At 36.2% G+C, this 18,169-nt stretch overlaps 1 protein-coding gene across 2 annotated transcripts; it reads left to right on the top strand.

Moving 5' to 3' along the window:
* The first annotated feature begins 1,857 nt into the window (after positions 1 to 1,857).
* Positions 1,858 to 8,823, top strand: LOC143362925 (uncharacterized). Of its 2 annotated transcripts, XM_076803441.1 has the most exons (8): positions 1,864 to 1,918; positions 2,006 to 2,078; positions 3,113 to 3,316; positions 4,122 to 4,244; positions 4,668 to 4,852; positions 5,622 to 5,751; positions 7,065 to 7,363; positions 8,491 to 8,823. In XM_076803441.1, the coding sequence occupies exons 1-8, from the start codon at positions 1,879 to 1,881 to the stop codon at positions 8,685 to 8,687; spliced, it is 1,251 nt and encodes a 416-aa protein (XP_076659556.1). In that variant the 5' UTR covers positions 1,864 to 1,878; the 3' UTR covers positions 8,688 to 8,823. The 2 variants fall into 2 exon arrangements, with proteins under 2 accessions (XP_076659564.1, XP_076659556.1); XM_076803449.1 differs by lacking the exon at positions 2,006 to 2,078 and having other exon boundaries at positions 1,858 to 1,918.
* Positions 8,824 to 18,169: the final 9,346 nt, after the last annotated feature.

Here is an 18,169-nt window from a genome sequence, read left to right as displayed (position 1 = left end):
GCGAGAAAAGTATGATTTTCGTAGCCATCTCGTGCCAAGCAGAGAAAGTGATATTCCGCTGTTGTTACCACAGACGAGGTATAGGCAGAGAGGATAGCTCTGCTGCAGCCCTACTACAGCGACTATAGTGCCCTACTGCAGCCCTACTACAGTGACTATATATAGCTATTTTTAATTTTAATTCCCACCACTAACGACGCTGTCAGCAGATTTTAGTTCCAGTTGGTAATACAGGATGTGACACGAAAATGGTAATGGGGTTGGGGTGACTCCACAAAGGGTGGCCACGAAAATGCATTGCATGATAGGTATACCTCGCTATACCATTGCTATACCTCGTCTGTGATAACGTGACTGGCGTACTCCTACATACCGTCCGTGACATTAGTTCCACTTTATTAGTTCCGACCGATACGGTAGGATGCGACACAGAAATGGTAAGGGGGCTCTAAAGCCCCGCCGACGAGGGACAAAAAAATACATTGCGTGATTGGTCTACTCCTGTACTAGAGAGGATAGGCTCAACTCGCATTATTTCAGTACACGCACAGCCCTAACTTACATCAATTTTCATCTATTGTTTCTCGAGTTATTGAAGCTGTTTTAATTTCACACTTCCAAGTTCTACCGCTAGATGGCGAGTGCGTGTCTGTGCCCATGGATAGCCCATTTTTGAAAAAACTGTAAGAAGTGTAATTTTGTATATGGGTTCCATGCTCAGAATAGGCAGGGTTCAGGTTTCCCCACATTTTGTCATCTTAACTGTTATTTTGTTATACAGGGTCATCCGTTTTTAAACGGACAAACGTCAACCAGCTATAGAGGACCCCAAATGGAACAACTTTCACCCCTAACACTTTTTTTGATTCGAAGTTATTTCATTCAGTCTCGACGGCGTGCCCCATGTAAAAAAAACCCAAGATCCAAAGGTCATACAAAAAAGTTGACTTAATAAAAAAGATGCCCCTATTTATTTTAAACCAAACAAAGGAAAAATCATCAAGATACACAATTGCAGTCCTAATATATTTAATCTTAAGTGAACGCAAAAAATGACGGGTTTTTGCAATTATCTAAAAATCAAGACCGAATCAAAAAAAAGTGTTAGGGGTGAAAGTTGTTTCATTTGGGGTCCTCTATAGCTGGTTGACGTTTGGTCGTTTAAAAACGGATGACCCTGTATATGTTTGATCATTGTGCTTTCTTCCGAATTGCAACATGTGCTCAAAGAAACGAATCTATTGAACAATTCTTCACGTAATCCTTGCACTATAAACAATTGTAAAATTACAAATTTCGAGTCTCGTAAATCTAGTATTGAAATGTATTTCCGGAGGAATTTTTGAACCTTCGAGAGCGCAAATGAAAGGTGGAAGAATGCACTTTACGATAGATTCATTTAGGTTTCAAGAAAAATTCGAAATCGTGTCGGAAAATCCGATGATAAATCGATAAATTCCGATCGATGGCACAGGCAAAGTCTGTCGGCTTTCGAGGGCTTGCTGATGTCCTTGGAGCAACGGTTGTTCACAATTGAGGTAATTGAGGTGATTGAGGTGTCGCGTGGCCCGATGTAAACGCGAATTTTCAACGGGGTCGAAGGTCGAGAATCGACCAAGCGCTCCTTGGTAACGCGTGCGACACGTTGATTCGATTGTTTCGGTAATTACACGACAGAGGCAGTTGCCAGTTGAACAGGACTGACCGGCGGATGAGGCACATCGTACTGACAACGGATAAAACCAACCTCTGCGAATCGTGGAGTTCGCGCGTTTCGCGGCGATTACGTTTTCTAATTAAATTCGGGGGACCGGTAGCGGGCCGGTAGCGATCGGTCCGAAAACACGCTGTACTTCCGGCCGTGATTGCATCGTCAACATGAAGCTGCTGAAGTTTTTGCTTCGTTACTTCCCGCCGGGTATCACGCGGACCGATTCGAATTTTTCGCGTAATTAACGCGAGACCGGCAGGATGCATCTCTTTTCTTATCTTGTTTGCTTCACAGGTCTCGCTTTGGAGTACACGCAGGGCGGTGACGTCAAGACGAAGATAATCGATCTGTTAGACCTCACGGCTGAGTAATCAAGTTCTTTCGCTGTATTATTTTTAATAGACGCGCCTTGCTTGCTCGGGTTCACACCAGGAACTAACGAAAGGGTCGAAACAACCCTTTTGAGATCGTTGGTTATAGAATTGTCAAAGTAGAGTGATTGAAATCCGATTTTCTTTTCAATTGAAATATTTTTCAACGCATTTCGAGCTTTATCCTACGCTTATTTAGACGCATTAAAGTTCTCAGTAGTTATTATTGTGTCATTATGTAGCTAAACAATATTTATACACCTTTAATAGATATTTACAATTAGAACCTTCGATATTTCGTTTCGAGATGTTCGTTTCACCAAATAGTTACTACACGATTTTACCAATATCGTCGAAGGATTATTTTCTTTATTGTCATTTTTTTCTTTCTGCCTTGACAATAATTCTCAAAGTAAAAATTGCACTTTTTTCTGGAGAATGAAATGACAGTGGAGAAAATTATCTTAAAAATATAAAAATACTCTTCTTTTCAATTCTCATGCGTAGTTAACAAGAAAGTTATTTTTTAATATGAAAATGGAAATTTTCAATTTTGGAATCGCCTTCTGCTCTAACAACAATAATTAATTCGAACATATATATATATATACAGTAATTATCTGTTTACTCTCCTGAATAAGTTTAACATTATAATACGAGTACGGAAAGATGTTTAAAAAATGTTTAAACTAAAAGGGTGGCCTAAAATGTATTGACAAAAGAAAATTGACATGTGAGAAAAGAAGGGAGACAAAATTACCGACAAGAACGGCATAATACACTATACGTAGTCACTCGAAATCAAGTTCATGCGACCTTGAAGAATTTGAGGGTTGAACGTGATTATCGAAAGTCTGCTTAATTTTCTGCAACGATGTTTGGCATTCGAATTATTTTGTAAAAGGTGTGAATTATTCAAAGCCATCGAAGACGCTGGTTTCAGCGGCAGAGGTCGTTGGATTGTCTTGCATAATTCCGAGCGTGTGTATAATTACGTCGGGAGGTAAAGGGTGGATGTGTCGTTTTCCAGAACGGACATAAGAGCATTAGCAGAGAACATAAAGGCGGACGAGCCGGTTATAACCGAAAGTGTAATGGAGCAGTTAGTGGAGACACTGGAGAAGCTGCAAGCCAAAGTTTGCGACACGAACACGAAGCGCTACTACAAATACAAAACCTTGCAGACCCATCTTCTGCCCCTTACGAACATCGCGTTCGATAAACTAGGTAAAAGGTACTCCCGATTAAGATTGTTCGTGGTACGGTTCTAAATTTAAATTGCATTCTACGTTGCCGCGCAGCCATTGCACGCTAAACAAAATAAACAACTCGCTTATAGATCGAATAGGACAGACTGCGGACTTTTCTGCAGAATGAAAAATTGCTACATTTCATAGGCCGAAACAACATTTTTATGTTAGCAGAATTCACTGAACTATTAAACCATTTGATTTGATAATTGCATTATGAACAAATATTATACAGCATTTACTACTTTGTGCTGGTCTCCCCTTTGTCATAAACGCGTAAAATCTGCAGTCTAGCGATCAGATTAAACGTCCAAAATGCTTCTCCGATTCGGAATATAATTGGATTGTTAAGGTCTTTAAATAAATCTGTTCGTAGATCGATAAACGCGGCTGAATGTTCGCTACCTATAATAGACTTGGGAAATGAAAGAAGACGGAGGAAGTAGTTGCTATCAATATTAAGTGAACATTCCAGATTAATCTTCGGCATAAAGTACTCAATTTCAGGCTGAACTGGGTTTCGAAAATTGGACAAAGATTGGATTACCTTGATGTGAAAAATCTGACTCGATCGTTCAAATAAATCCTCAAAATTGACGAAAATATTTTAATATTGACTATCAATGATAATAGTAATTACGAGTGCCTCCGAACCAATCTTGTATTTATTTAACACACGATTAAACGTCAGTCAATTCCAGTGAAGAAAATGTGAAAAGAGATCGGGAAAAGATAGGGAAATTTGTTGTTGCTGGTTGAGGGTAAACGGTAAATTAAATTGTTTGACAGATGTCTCACGGGCAGCTACGACCGAACGTGTAAAGTTTGGGACATTGACAGTGGAGCGGAGCATCTTACTCTCGAAGGCCATAAGAATGTGGTCTACGCCGTGTCCTTCAACAACCCAGCTTCGTACGTCTCGTTTAACCATACCCCTTACTGTCCATTTATGTCGTCGTCGACCGGAAACGCGTTCCTCGTACACTCTTTGCCGATGAAATACCCCTAAACGCATAACTCTTTCTATCCACGCTGAAACATATACGGGGTGGCCTTCAGAATTATGTAAAATAGCAAAATAAGAAACACAAATGTTTCTTGTAGGTACGGAAAAATTTATTCTTTCGCATTTCTCACATTGAAATCTTTTTTGGGAATTGTCCATAATCCAGGAAAATTTTAAGTCAGTTAAAAAGTAGAGATATACTTTGGAAATATACATTTCTAAATATGTTTGAGTAGTCTTTTCAACATTGATTTTTATTTTGTGCATTCATTGTTAAGTAATTTTTTGAAGAATTTCATGAACGAGATTTTAATATCTGTTTTTCGCAGGGACAAAATTGCAACCGGCTCTTTCGATAAAACCGCGAGGGTTTGGTGCGCGCAGACAGGACATTGTTTGACCAAAATGCGGGGTCACGATGCTCAAGTCGTTGTCGCGAAATTCTCACCCACGCAAAACAAGCTTGCCACCTGCTCATTGGACGGGACGTCCAGAATTTTTCATCTGACAACAGGTATTCAAATCGATTGGTGATCTCGTGAAAGAACAAATCGCATCACACTTGCTACATTTATTCGGAAACTGGTAGTTTAAAATGGCAAGCTTATAAATGAACCCTTTGCACTCGATTGGTGACTCTGAAGCATCACTAAAATATTGCAAAATATTTGTTACGTTACAAAATTTGTATCTAATAGATCACTGAACATTTCAATATTATATGTAGAAATTGGATCAGTTTCGTATGAATAAAATGAAAATATTGTAAGACGGAAGAAAAAGTTTCGTTTTAAATTGAAAACAGCGCCGAGTGCAAAGGGTTAATAAGATTTCAGTTGCGCCCATTGATCTACGTTTGATTAAGAAACACTTCTGTTTTTATACCCTCCAAAATTTTGACTTTGCTTCAACATATTATATGCACAGCCCATTAGTTAGTTCTTTGATCTTCCCTATACCTTTAATCATCATGAAGCAAATGACGTGCTACCGGACTAAGCCGTTAAAAGTACTCGTCGGACGGTAAACATTTATCCAAGAGGCTTAAAAGAATTGCTTCAAAACGGCTTAAAAACATCTAAAATTCTTAAAAATTGGCTTAAAAATATCTAAATCGAAGAAAATGCAAGTGAAACTGAAATTTCAAAATAGCCCTGTGTGAATGCATAAAATCTGAGGTTTAGGGACAACGAACAGTGTTTCGTGCCATTAGAGAATTTAGATCGGTGTGTCGACAACAAACCGAATCCGCATAATTAATATTCTACTTTGTCATGCGACAGGTAACGAGGAGGGGATGTTGAAGGGTCATACAGCAGATGTAATCGCTCTCTGCTTCAATAACAATGGCAATCAAGTAATCACGGCTTCTTTCGACGGCACTGTCAGTATCTGGGACGTTCGGACCTTTACGTACGTTTAAACATTTCTATTGATCGGACGACTGGATTTTTCATTTTGTAATTAACCCTTTGCTCTGCGAAGTTTTTCTCCATTTTTCTTCCCAACGATTATTATCTAAAATGTTCTTCATACGACACGCTGCTCCTCCTAATTTTAAACAATTCTTTACACCGGTTATATCAAAAATAGCTAAATACACTTATATCGTGTTAAAATGCACTTAAATTGCATTTAAAATATAATTCAACAATATCAGGTCACAGATTATTCCAATTGAAAACGTTTCTCGTTTGTAATTTGTTCAATCAATTCATCTTTATAAGCAGCGACATCTGCCACAATTGCCATGATAATTCACGCGTTCATGCACGAAATGTAAATCTCACAATACGTTCCGCTCGACGAGTAAATTATTATTAACACGGTCATTGTTCCGTGAGCCGTGCGCGAATCAAGCCGATTTTAAGGGAAGAGTTAATAAATCACGTATGCGTGTAAACGAAGAGAACAAACGTTGCATGATTAACGTGGAAATTATTTTAAAAACGACTTGGGACGGTGGAAGAGAATTACAAATTGCCGAACGGATTAATCGGAGTATTCCGGAAAAATCAATTTTATCTCCGATACCTAACATTCAACAAAAATAAAAGTCCAATTTTTTAGTTCGGAAATATATTTATTTACATGCTATATTTACTTTCTTTTTCTATGTAATTAGCCTGCAGATTTTATGCATTTATGACAGGAAAGAGTAAACGAAAGAAGAAGCAACAAAAAAGAGTGCAGTAGTTAGACCTCCACATAACTTAATAAGAGAACTGTATACATATACGTGTTTTACGCGGCGGTGAATGCACAAAGAATTGTTTTAAATCTGCGAAATAATTTTCCGTAAACTTATCGCATTACACTGTATAAAATATCATTTTTTTCAGATATTTGTTTATCGCGTAAGGTAGGGATCCACCTTATCGTCACAATATTATCAGCTTATTAACACTAGAACTACCGAACCAGTCAAAATTACTGGTGGATGATTTTTTCTTTCACGATTAGTTAAACTATGAAAACGTTTTCACGAGAAATTTTTTAATATATCTCTTCTTTGGAGTGCATGTTACCATAAAAATCGTATGAAACCTGAGCAAATTCAATCTTGCTGTTATCATAAAGGGATAAGTGTAAGTCACGTTTAGGACTCGGTAGTTCTAGTGTTAAAATTATAAAGACTTATAACTAACCGACTGACTTATAACTTAAGAATTATAACTTTCTGTTGCCAAAAGATTGTGAAATTGTAATGGTTGGTATTCTGTTAGGCGAGTGAGCGTTTTGATCGGCCACCGATCGGAGCTGTCCAATTGCGTTTACAACTTCGACTGCTCGCTGATCGCGTCATCCTCGATGGACAAGACAGCGAAAGTCTGGGACACGAGGATGCACTCCTGCCTGGCAACCTTGCGAGGACACGACGACGAGGTCCTGGACCTGACCTTTGACAACAACGGGAAAAAGTTGGCGACCGCGAGCAGTGACGCAACAGCACGCGTGTGGGACGTGACCAGCAATTTCCAGCAGTTGGCGGTAATGGAGGGTCACAAGGAGGAAGTGTCCAAAGGTGGGACAATCCCGTTTTATAAATATTTACATCCGCTTCTCAGTTTCTTCCGTTTCGTATCGCAGCCACTGCAAAACAGATTTTATTTTGAATTTTTCCCATTACTACATATACATATTCACTATTATATATTACTATTACACTATTGCACTATTATATACATATTCACGACTTAACATAAACTCTGTAAATATTGATTCATTTCTTTCAATTTTCTGTTACTTTCCTTTTCTACTTTCTTTTTACCTTACGTACATTTCTATTGATTTTTCTCTCAATTCACCGATTTGTATTTCCTGCTTTCTTTGATAGCTCCATTTAATAAAAATGTACGTTCATTTAAAAATTTTCTCATTTCAAATTACGACGATTACACATAGACCGAACTCTTTTTTTTTTTTTAATTTTTTCATTAGTGCACTTTATACGGGTGTGATGCTCTGTGTAATTAGTGGAGTGCGGGTCTCTATGCAAAACAGAAATTTTCCGCATCCGTTGCAAGAAAATGGAACCATTTAGGAATTTTTTTTCTTCAATAATTTCAGTGGATCGAAAGTAGTTATATTATTCAAATCTTTTAATCATTCTGTTGTTTCACGTAGCAACTACATAATTTTTGTCATAGATGCATAAAATCCACAATAAAAAATTAATGTAAGAATGAATTGATTTCTTCCTTTTTCTGTTCTTTTCTTTTCCCTTTTTCTATTTATATGTTTTCTATATAAACTTATATATATTTTCTGTTTTGCTGTGTTCCTAAAATTATTTTTTATAACTTTCTCAATTTCTATCCATCAGTTTCCAAGTTTTTAACATTTTATGTACCAGTGATGACTAAACAGTCTTTTCAAAGTAATAAATTAACCATTGACAGTTTAATAAATTTTTCAATGCCGGCAGCAATTTCATACCATTATCCATAAGTTACCCTAACTAATATAGTCCAATAATTTCAAGTGAGTGACTCATTCTAAAACGTTTCCAGATATTTAATAGTTCTTGTATCAGTCTATCTCACATTGATCCATGTTCCAAAATTGAAATTCGATTTTAAACCTAATTTTTGCACCTTAGGATGAAGTTCATTTGAGAAATGAACAAAACTGATTGGAAAACGTGTACAGTATGTTTCAGTCCGAATGGTCAGCACTTACTGACCGCGTCCATGGACACAACATCGAGATTATGGTCCGTTGAAAATGGCTGCTGTGTGCAAACGCTCGATGGTCACACCGACGATGTCCTCAGCTGCGCGTTCTCTTACAATGGCGACACTGTCATCACCGCGAGCAAAGATAACACTTGCATGATTTGGAGGTGACTCGATTGGTTTCAGATCGGTCTATAGCTCCTCCTTGTTCTTCTGTTTGTCGCTTATGTTGTATACTTTTACGCAATTTAGTTGTTTCCTCAACTCTATATTTTGTAAGGAGTATCGTTTCGTTAGGAATAATAAGAATCCCCATGTGCAATCGTGTTCCTCAATTATCTATTAAAAAATAAAAATATTAGGTACCACTGTACAGAATTAAAATATGTATAAAATTAATTCGTTTTTCTTGACTTGAAACACAAACTCCGGCAACGAATGTGTCAAAGAAGCTATTAAATTATGAAATAATATTTTCCATAGTTGCATGTTGGAATTTATTTCATAAACAGAACAAAATGAATCTGTTATTTCTTTAAAAGGAAGGATCGTTTGAATCGGCTTTTGATATACATTGTATCTGCAGTTAATATACATTGTATGTTGTCCCCGGCATGGGACCCTCGATCCTCTGATGTTCATATTGAACTGTTGCTCCTCTGTTTCGTTTTCTTGTTTCATTCGCGACGTTTCTCTCAAACCGTAAAGACGTGTCTGACGACGTGCTATTAGAGAATTTGTTGAAATATAATCTCTATTCCGTGTGCTACAAAAGAGTGTGCTTTCTTTATATATATACCCATATCCCATTAGGTTATGGGCCCAGGACACGTTTTGCATTAACTCTATATATAGTTATTAGTTTATTTTGTTTTTTGTGTAAAGTACTTAGTGTAATTGTTAAGTATTTTTTTTTTTAATTGTGTTTGACTTGTAGTTTTTTTATTGTTTCGTGACTAAGTGTAAGATACTTTGTATAAGTGACAATGGACACATTTAAAGACAGGAGAAATATTCCCCAGTTTAGTGGCATCAAATATAATGCGTGGAAACACAGGATTCGAAATTTTCTGTATGAGCTTGATGTGCTGAAAGTTGTTGATGATCTGCCGCCGAATCCAATCACGGCTGAATGGACCAAAGCCGAGCGTATTGCTAAATGTGCGATTGTGCAGTATTTGTCGGACACGCACCTCAAATACGATACGCCAGGAAGTACGGCGAAATCTATTCTAACCAAATTAGATTCCGTCTATGAAAGCCAGAGTACGGCTACAGAATTGTCAATCAGAAAGAGCTTGCTACGATTAAAAATGAAGAGTGATACTTCACTAAAAGACCACTTCGAAGTATTCGATGAATTGATAACAGATTTGTCGGCTGCAGGTGTGCCTGCCAGGGAAAATGAAATAATTTCTATCCTGTTATCGAGCTTACCAGAAGCTTACGACACGGTATCGACTGTCATTGAGACAATGTTAACAGAAGCGAATATTACCATAGATATTGTGAAGAAAAGACTCTTAGATCACGAAACCAAAATCAAAAGTGAAAAAGTAGACAACAGTGCAAAAGTGCTGCAAGTACAAAGGATGGAAAGAGGAAATCAACGACCGAGCAATTTTGGAAATCAATCTAGAAGAGGAAACCACAAAGGACACTACAGAAGAGGAAATGGATTTAAACTCAACAAATCATCATTTGCTGGAAAATGTCACCAGTGTGGAAGAAAGGGACATATGATTAAAGATTGCTACCATTTTAAAAAGAGGCTTCAATATAAAAAAGAACAAAGCAGCAATAATCAAAATTTACACAGTATTCAAACGGCTCAAGCAGTGCCGAATGAAAATGTCTCTGGCTACGCTTTTATGACCGGAAACTATAAAGTTGCGAAAAGTGAAAAATTAACATTTATCCTCGACTCCGGTGCATCGGATCATATCGTAAACGATGACAGTGTATTCTCACACGCGATCCAGTTAGACCCACCTATGAAGATTTTGACTGCTAAGAATGGACAGTATATCACGGCCACAAAGAAGGGACAAATACCTGTAACCAGCAACATGGGCATTGAAGGCGTGCTTGGAGATGTGCTGTACTGCCCTGACGTGCCGTATAATTTATTATCAGTCAGCAGATTGCAGCAGAAAGGAATGAGTATTAATTTCAACGAGAGAGGTGTTCAGATTATTAAAGACGGAAAAATGGTAATGTATGGTAAACCTTTAAATAATTTGGTATCTATGGTTTTTGGAATTACAAAGAAAAGAGTAAATTTATTGAACTCTTATATGCCTAGGAGAATAATTAATAATTATGAACTATGGCATAAGCGTTTAGGGCATATTGGAAAAACAAAATTTTTACAATTGAAAAATAGACAAATGGTAGAAGATGTGACTTATCTCGAAAAAAAAAATAATTCCAGACGATTATCTTTGTGAAGCTTGTATTAATGGGAAACAAGCACAATTACCATTTGAAAAGGCAAAGGATAAGAGTCACATCAGGCAACCATTGTTTATAGTTCACACAGATGTTTGTGGCCCGATCACTCCTTCTACGATTAATGATAAAAGATATTTCATTACATTCATTGATGAGTATACGCATTACTGCGTAACATATTTGCTTGAAAACAAATCAGAGGTTTTCACAGTGTTTAAAGACTTCATTGCAAAAAGTGAAGCGCGTTTTAACTTAAAAACTGTCAATCTATATTGTGATAATGGCAGAGAATACTTATCGAATGAAATGAAAGATTATTGCATACAAAGAGGAATAAGCTATCATTTGACGGTCCCGCGGACTCCGCAATTAAATGGCGTTGCAGAACGCATGAATAGAACGATAACCGAAAAAGCACGTGCAATGGTAAACGGTGCAGGTTTAGGAAAAGAATTTTGGGGAGAAGCAGTTTTAACTGCTACATATTTAATTAATTTAACCCCGTCGAAAGCTTTAAGTGTAGATAAAACCCCATTTGAATTGTGGCATACTAAGAAGCCCAAATTAAAATATTTAAGGGTTTTTGGTTCAACAGTATACGTCCATAATAAAGTTAGGAAATCGAAATTTGATGAAAAATCTTACAAGTGTATACTGGTAGGATTTGTACCAAATGGTTATAAAGTATGGAACGTAGAAAATGGGAAATTTGAAATAGTAAGGGATGTGATCATTGACGAAATTAATTACTTAAAATCTCGGCCTGTAATAAAGAAAATAAATATGGAATGTGAAACTGATGCATCTCGAGAGGTGCCGAAATCAGTAGATATACAGTGTGGTTTAAATAAATCTGATAATGAAAAATCAGATGTATTAAAGAGGATGAAATCTGATAACAATAAATCAGATATACTAGAGCCAAGAATAAAAGTAATGGTAGATCACATGGAAAATAAATCTGTAACTGAAACAGATATAGCAGGAGTGCCGGGACCAGAACAAAATGAAATAGTAGAATTAAAGGATAGCATTGAACCTAGAAGGAGTGATAGAATTAAACAACGACCGTCTATTTCGTATGAAGAATTTGATGGAGACGATGATTATCTTTTGTGTGCCCAGTCAATAGTTTTAAAAATTCCCACCTCTTTTGAAGAGATTAAAATGAGAGAAGACAGGATCAAGTGGGAACAAGCTATTGCTGAGGAAATAAACTCATTGATTATTAATAAAACTTGGGATTTAGTACCGAGGCCAAAAGATAAAAACATCGTCGACTGCAAATGGGTTTTTACGATCAAAAAATGATGAATCCGGAAATCCATTAAAATACAAAGCTCGACTAGTGGCTCGTGGTTTTAGTCAAAAATATCTAGAAGATTATAATGAAACATTTGCACCTGTAGCTAGAATGTCTAGTTTTAGATTTCTTATAGCTTTTGCAAATCAATATGATTTATTAGTCCACCACATGGACGTAAAAACAGCTTTTTTAAATGGTATTTTAAAGGAAGAAATTTATATGCGAATTCCTGAGGGTGTCAAGTGTAACAATAATAATAATCAAGTGTGTAAATTGAATAAAGCTTTGTATGGTCTTAAACAATCAGCTAGATGCTGGTTTGAGATGTTTGAAAAAGCTCTTGTAGAAAAAGGCTTCCGGAACTCATCAGCAGATCGTTGCATTTATATTCTAGATAGAAAGAGTATATTAAAGAATATATACGTGATACTATATGTGGATGATTTAGTAATAATAACGGCTGAGATTGAAGCAATGAAAAATTTCAAAAATTATTTGAAAGATAGATTTTGTATGAAAGATTTAAATGAAATCAAACTATTTCTTGGAATAAAAGTGAATAGAACTAATGGGAAAATAACATTAGATCAGAGTGCATATATTAAGACTGTGCTTGAGAAATTTAATATGCTAGATTGCAAACCAGTTAGTACACCTCTTCCAAGTGTATTAGACTACGTAGCTTTAAACTCGGATGAACAACACAATGCACCTTGCCGTAATTTAATTGGATGTTTAATGTACATAATGATTTGTACAAGACCCGATTTAAGTATTGCAATAAATATTTTAAGTAAATATTCAAATAAAAATAATAGCGAACTATGGCAAAACCTTAAAAGGGTTCTTAGATATCTGAAAGGGTCGGCTAATATTAAACTAACTTATGTTAAAAACGATTCTAAAAATCTATTGAGTGCATATGTAGATTCAGATTGGGGAGGCAATGAACATACGGATCGAAAAAGTACAACAGGGTATTTGTTCAAGATGTATGAACAATGTACAATCTGTTGGAATAGTAGAAGACAAAAGTCAGTAGCAGCCTCATCCACTGAAGCAGAGTACATGGCTCTTTTTGAAGCTGTGAGAGAAGCACTATGGTTACGATCATTGGCAATGAGTATTAATATAAGTGTCCCTGATCCAATAATAATATTCGAAGATAATATGGGTTGTATTAATATTGCGAACAATCCGAGCAGCCATAAACGGTCGAAACATATAGATATAAAGTACCATTTCTCAAGAGAACAAGTTGAAAAGAATGTCATAAAACTTGAATTTATTCCCACAGATAGCCAACTAGCAGACACCCTTACGAAGCCATTGCCAGCACCTAAATTTAAGGAATTTAGAGCAAAGATGGGTCTGGAATAAAAAAAAAAAAAAAAAAAAAAAAAAAAAATATTCAGTAATAATAGTAATAATATAGAAATAAGATTATAATGAATATAGAATTATAGTTGTGATAGTATACGTTTTTTTTATCTGGTCTGATTAGGTTTTTCTGGGTTTCCCTAATCCTAAGCAACAAATGTTGGACCATATGTAATTAGCCCCAGACGAAGCACAAGGAAGACATGTCTTTACTAAAAAAATAATAGATTTATTTTGAGGGGGCGTGTTGGAATTTATTTCATAAACAGAACAAAATGAATCTGTTATTTCTTTAAAAGGAAGGATCGTTTGAATCGGCTTTTGATATACATTGTATCTGCAGTTAATATACATTGTATGTTGTCCCCGGCATGGGACCCTCGATCCTCTGATGTTCATATTGAACTGTTGCTCCTCTGTTTCGTTTTCTTGTTTCATTCGCGACGTTTCTCTCAAACCGTAAAGACGTGTCTGACGACGTGCTATTAGAGAATTTGTTGAAATATAATCTCTATTCCGTGTGCTACAAAAGAGTGTGCTTTCTTTATATATATACCCATATCCCATTATTGCACAATGGACATTTTGTTGTCTTCATTGTTAGGGATAACTGTTTCTCGAATTGTTAAACATTTTTAATATTGCGGACAACTGTTGTCCGACGTTGTTTGCAAAGCTTTTAGAAAAATCCACAGTGGTAAGTAGCTTTTAATGAAACATGTTCGACTAATTGCACGAACATGTGATTCAAACGCCGTACACGTAAGAAAGTGGAATTATACTGCTTCTACGAGACACGACAATTAAAATAATATCGCGTCCGTGTGTTATAAAGATTGTTGGGCTGCGCGTATGACGCTATCAGGGTAATTAAACAGAGTGGCAACACGTTTTTATCTGCTTTGATTCTTGCTTCGTGATTCCAAAATGGACGATCATTGCCTAGTTATACACGTAACACTAACAATAAACGTTACACCGTTATGTGTATGCAAGCCGCAGCACCAAGAAAATATAAAATAATGAAGACACACATTTCATTGGTATCTTTGAAAAATATTATACAATTCTTTATCAATGTTATTATATATAGATAAAAATGTTTCAATGTTTAAAATAGCAACAATGTACGATCTATTAGTTCAAAAAGTTTCTTTGGCAAATACTTTTACGGTTAAGCTAGTATAAGAACATGTCAGTGTAAGCAATAATTAAGCGAGATAAGCTAAATAATTAGATGAAAGTGTTCAAATGTTTAAAACGTCCAAAATATACGCTCTACTGGTGCGAAATGGCTCCTTTGGTAAATGTCGTGATCTTACAATTTGTTATGTCAATTAGATCTAGATGTAGATAGATAAAAATGCGTGTGTAAGTTACGCTAGTATGGGATCATGTCAATGTAACCAATTATTAAGCGAGATAAGCTGAATAATTAGATAAAAATGTTTAACTGGCATTATCGGCGGTGAGCATGAAGTGTTATCAGCTCGCGCAAATAATGAGTAATAAAAAATAAAATTACACGGTCCCGGGAGCTTGTAGCTATACTGTGCGGAGTATGTGTAAACATAAATACGTAAAAATGTGCCGCCGTGTGATTCGAGAACGCGGCGTGGTTGGTAATGTGCCAACAGCGAGCGATTCTGACTCTAACTTTTAAAACGGCCTCGAGATATACTCCATTTTATTATACCGTTCGCGCTGCCTGCGAGAATATTACTTTCGAAAGTAGTATCCCGTGATCTCGTGCCGTATAATGTATAAAATAATAAAATCGTCGAAATAAATGCAGCATTTACAAGCGCAAAATAAAATGCACGGAGCGTTTGCAGTCTACCAAATGTATATATGAAAGATATATTATTACTATAATTAATAGCGTTCGCAAACAAACGAGTACATAACTCGTTAGGTTTGCTCGAAATATAGAGCACAGAAATCAAAATTCTTACCAACTGTAATAAACGTATGCGTGACATTATTTATAAATAAATTGGAGCCCAGTTAGATGAAATTGAGGATGGTAAATGCAATGGTCTGTTCAGGTCAAAGTAAGAATTATTATAAACATTCACTGTGTAAGTACCATGTATACTGTATGTTAGAAGAAATATAAAATTCTCCTTTGTATAATGTTGTATTTGAAAGTGTCGTTTAAAGATTTTGTGCATCGTCTAAATATTTTCGAATAATTCTTTACTTGTATTATGTTTTATTTTGGACTTCTTTGCTTTTTATTTATATGTACTAGGCACAGGTATCTTGTCGATTAGGATCATTTTAAGAAAAATGATTAGTTTGCTGAATGGTACGTTTGTGACATTTCTGTTGTGGCGTTTGTTCAAACAGGTAAAGCTTTCTTCACAAATCGTGTTAATCACGTGCTGTATTATTATCTCGAGACTGTCAAGGATTGTACACGCTTATGCGAACGGTCTCGACTGTCTCATTGCCAGTCGCAGACTTTAGTTAGTCCGTGGAATGCATTCAGCGTGTTCGGTGCAAGATCGAGTGCTACAATATTAAAAATGTGATGAAAACATTAATTTGTTGGTGTACACGAGAAATGTCATTTTACGCAAATTCAATTTTCGCTATATGTGATCAAACAATTAAGTTTCTTGTGTTACGGAATTGTTGAATGTCCAAAATTAGAAAGGAAAAAGGAGACATGTTTTGCAATAATTGTTATAAAATTTAACAGTGTAAAATTGTAGCAGGTTATTTAAAGTGATTTAGCAATTATTGTACAGTACAATCGACAAGAAAGTTTATTATGTACTTGTTGCCAAGTTTCTAGATCTGAGTCTATTTTTGTCCGAATATTAAAGCACACTTTGATTATGTGTTCCATGTAACTCTGATTAAAATTTTAAATAGTAGAACGAAAGGAACAGAATGTTGAAAAAGCGAACGGGACAAATAGTGGACACTTTCTGCGCACCTGCCGAGTATGTTTACAATGTGGTCTAACCTGTTGTTGATCTAGAGCAGAGCAGAGTTGTAGAACATCATAATCGATTGCTCCCGTGACCTTCACCCTTAAATAGTCGGTTCCGTGTGAAAACGTACTCCGCGCCGTCTTCTTCAAGGCTGTATACTACTTTCCAATTACTTCGAAGGAGGGTACTGTGCCACCAAGAATATGAATAAACAATTTGAAGTTACTGTGCTACGATCTACAACCTATGGAACTTTATACTAAACAACGGTGTTCAATTGTTCTTGCATTCAAACGCCAAATTTTCCTATTTATCAATCTAATCACTAGACTGCCGATTTTTATGCAAAATACGTACTTTCCATCTGAATTGCAACGAAATGTAATGAATTAAAAATTTATTTTTCTTCTTAATATATTTAACAGGTTGAAAATAGTATAATAGCATTTTATTAAAATTATTTTAATGTTTTCACAGTTTTACAGCTACTTATTTTTGCCATAAATGCATAAAATCCGCAGTCTACTAATTATAGTTTCGAATCGTAAACATTGAACATAGTAACCGAGGAACATAGTAAAATCCAAAATTCATAGACATTTTGCGAACATTTTAGGACAGTTCTGAGAGACCGGCTTGCCTCGATCATTTTCATCGATCGGAGTTACGACATCGGCTTTCCATATTGGCGGAGATTATAGTGATTCGACGACCGAAGCACGGCGCATCGTCTGCTTATCAAATATTCCATTTTCGAGAATAGATAACACGAGGACGTTAAATAATTTCTGTGAAACAAATGGACTGAAGGAACCAAAAATGAAACGGGGCACGCAGGATGATTTTTTTTCAAAATCGAAATAGTTCCAGAAAATAAGGCAAGAAGATATTTAAAAAAAAACTTAATTCAGAGGCGAAAATATAATAGCCTAGAAATTATTTAATAATAATTATTTACATTCATGCGACTACTCAAGTTCACAAAAGAAGCAACTTCTTCACGACGAAGGAAAAGGGAAGCTAAATATTTGTCGAAGAGCAGAAAATATAAAAGTATTTCATTTATTTAACTGCGTATATATAGAAAAATTTCATTTAGTATACTTCGACTCGAATAAACAAAGATAATATAATTACTTCGACTAAGTTGACAGGAACAAGTTCAAAATAAAAAGAAGTAGAAGAGTCGAAGAGCAAAGTCGACGGTGCCGCAGAAAAACAAGGTGGCCGAAAGCGGCGGGAAAACGTAGGGAAATTTGAAATTCTTGCCGGGCCAGTGGGACAATCGGCGGAACAATTAACTCGCTTCGAGATTGTTAAACGTTCGCGGCCAAGGCCCACCAATTACGTGACGTCTTGGTGTCGCGTCGGCCCGGTTAATTAACAGTATCACCGGTGGTAAAAGAAGAGGAAACGTAACGGACGCGAATTAATTAACGAGGCAATCTGCTCGCGGCGGGCGTGTGCTATAATTAAGCATCGCCGCGGAAATTTCAATCACATTTGACTGCCGCCTTAACGAGCACCCTGAAAATTCAAGGAGCACCAGCTATCATGCTATGGGCGGT

This window comes from Halictus rubicundus, chromosome 2, assembly GCF_050948215.1.
Source record: "Halictus rubicundus isolate RS-2024b chromosome 2, iyHalRubi1_principal, whole genome shotgun sequence".
Classification (NCBI taxonomy): domain Eukaryota; kingdom Metazoa; phylum Arthropoda; class Insecta; order Hymenoptera; family Halictidae; genus Halictus; species Halictus rubicundus.
The sequence above is the reverse complement of the archived record's forward strand: the minus strand, read 5'-3'. Positions and strand labels throughout refer to the sequence as shown.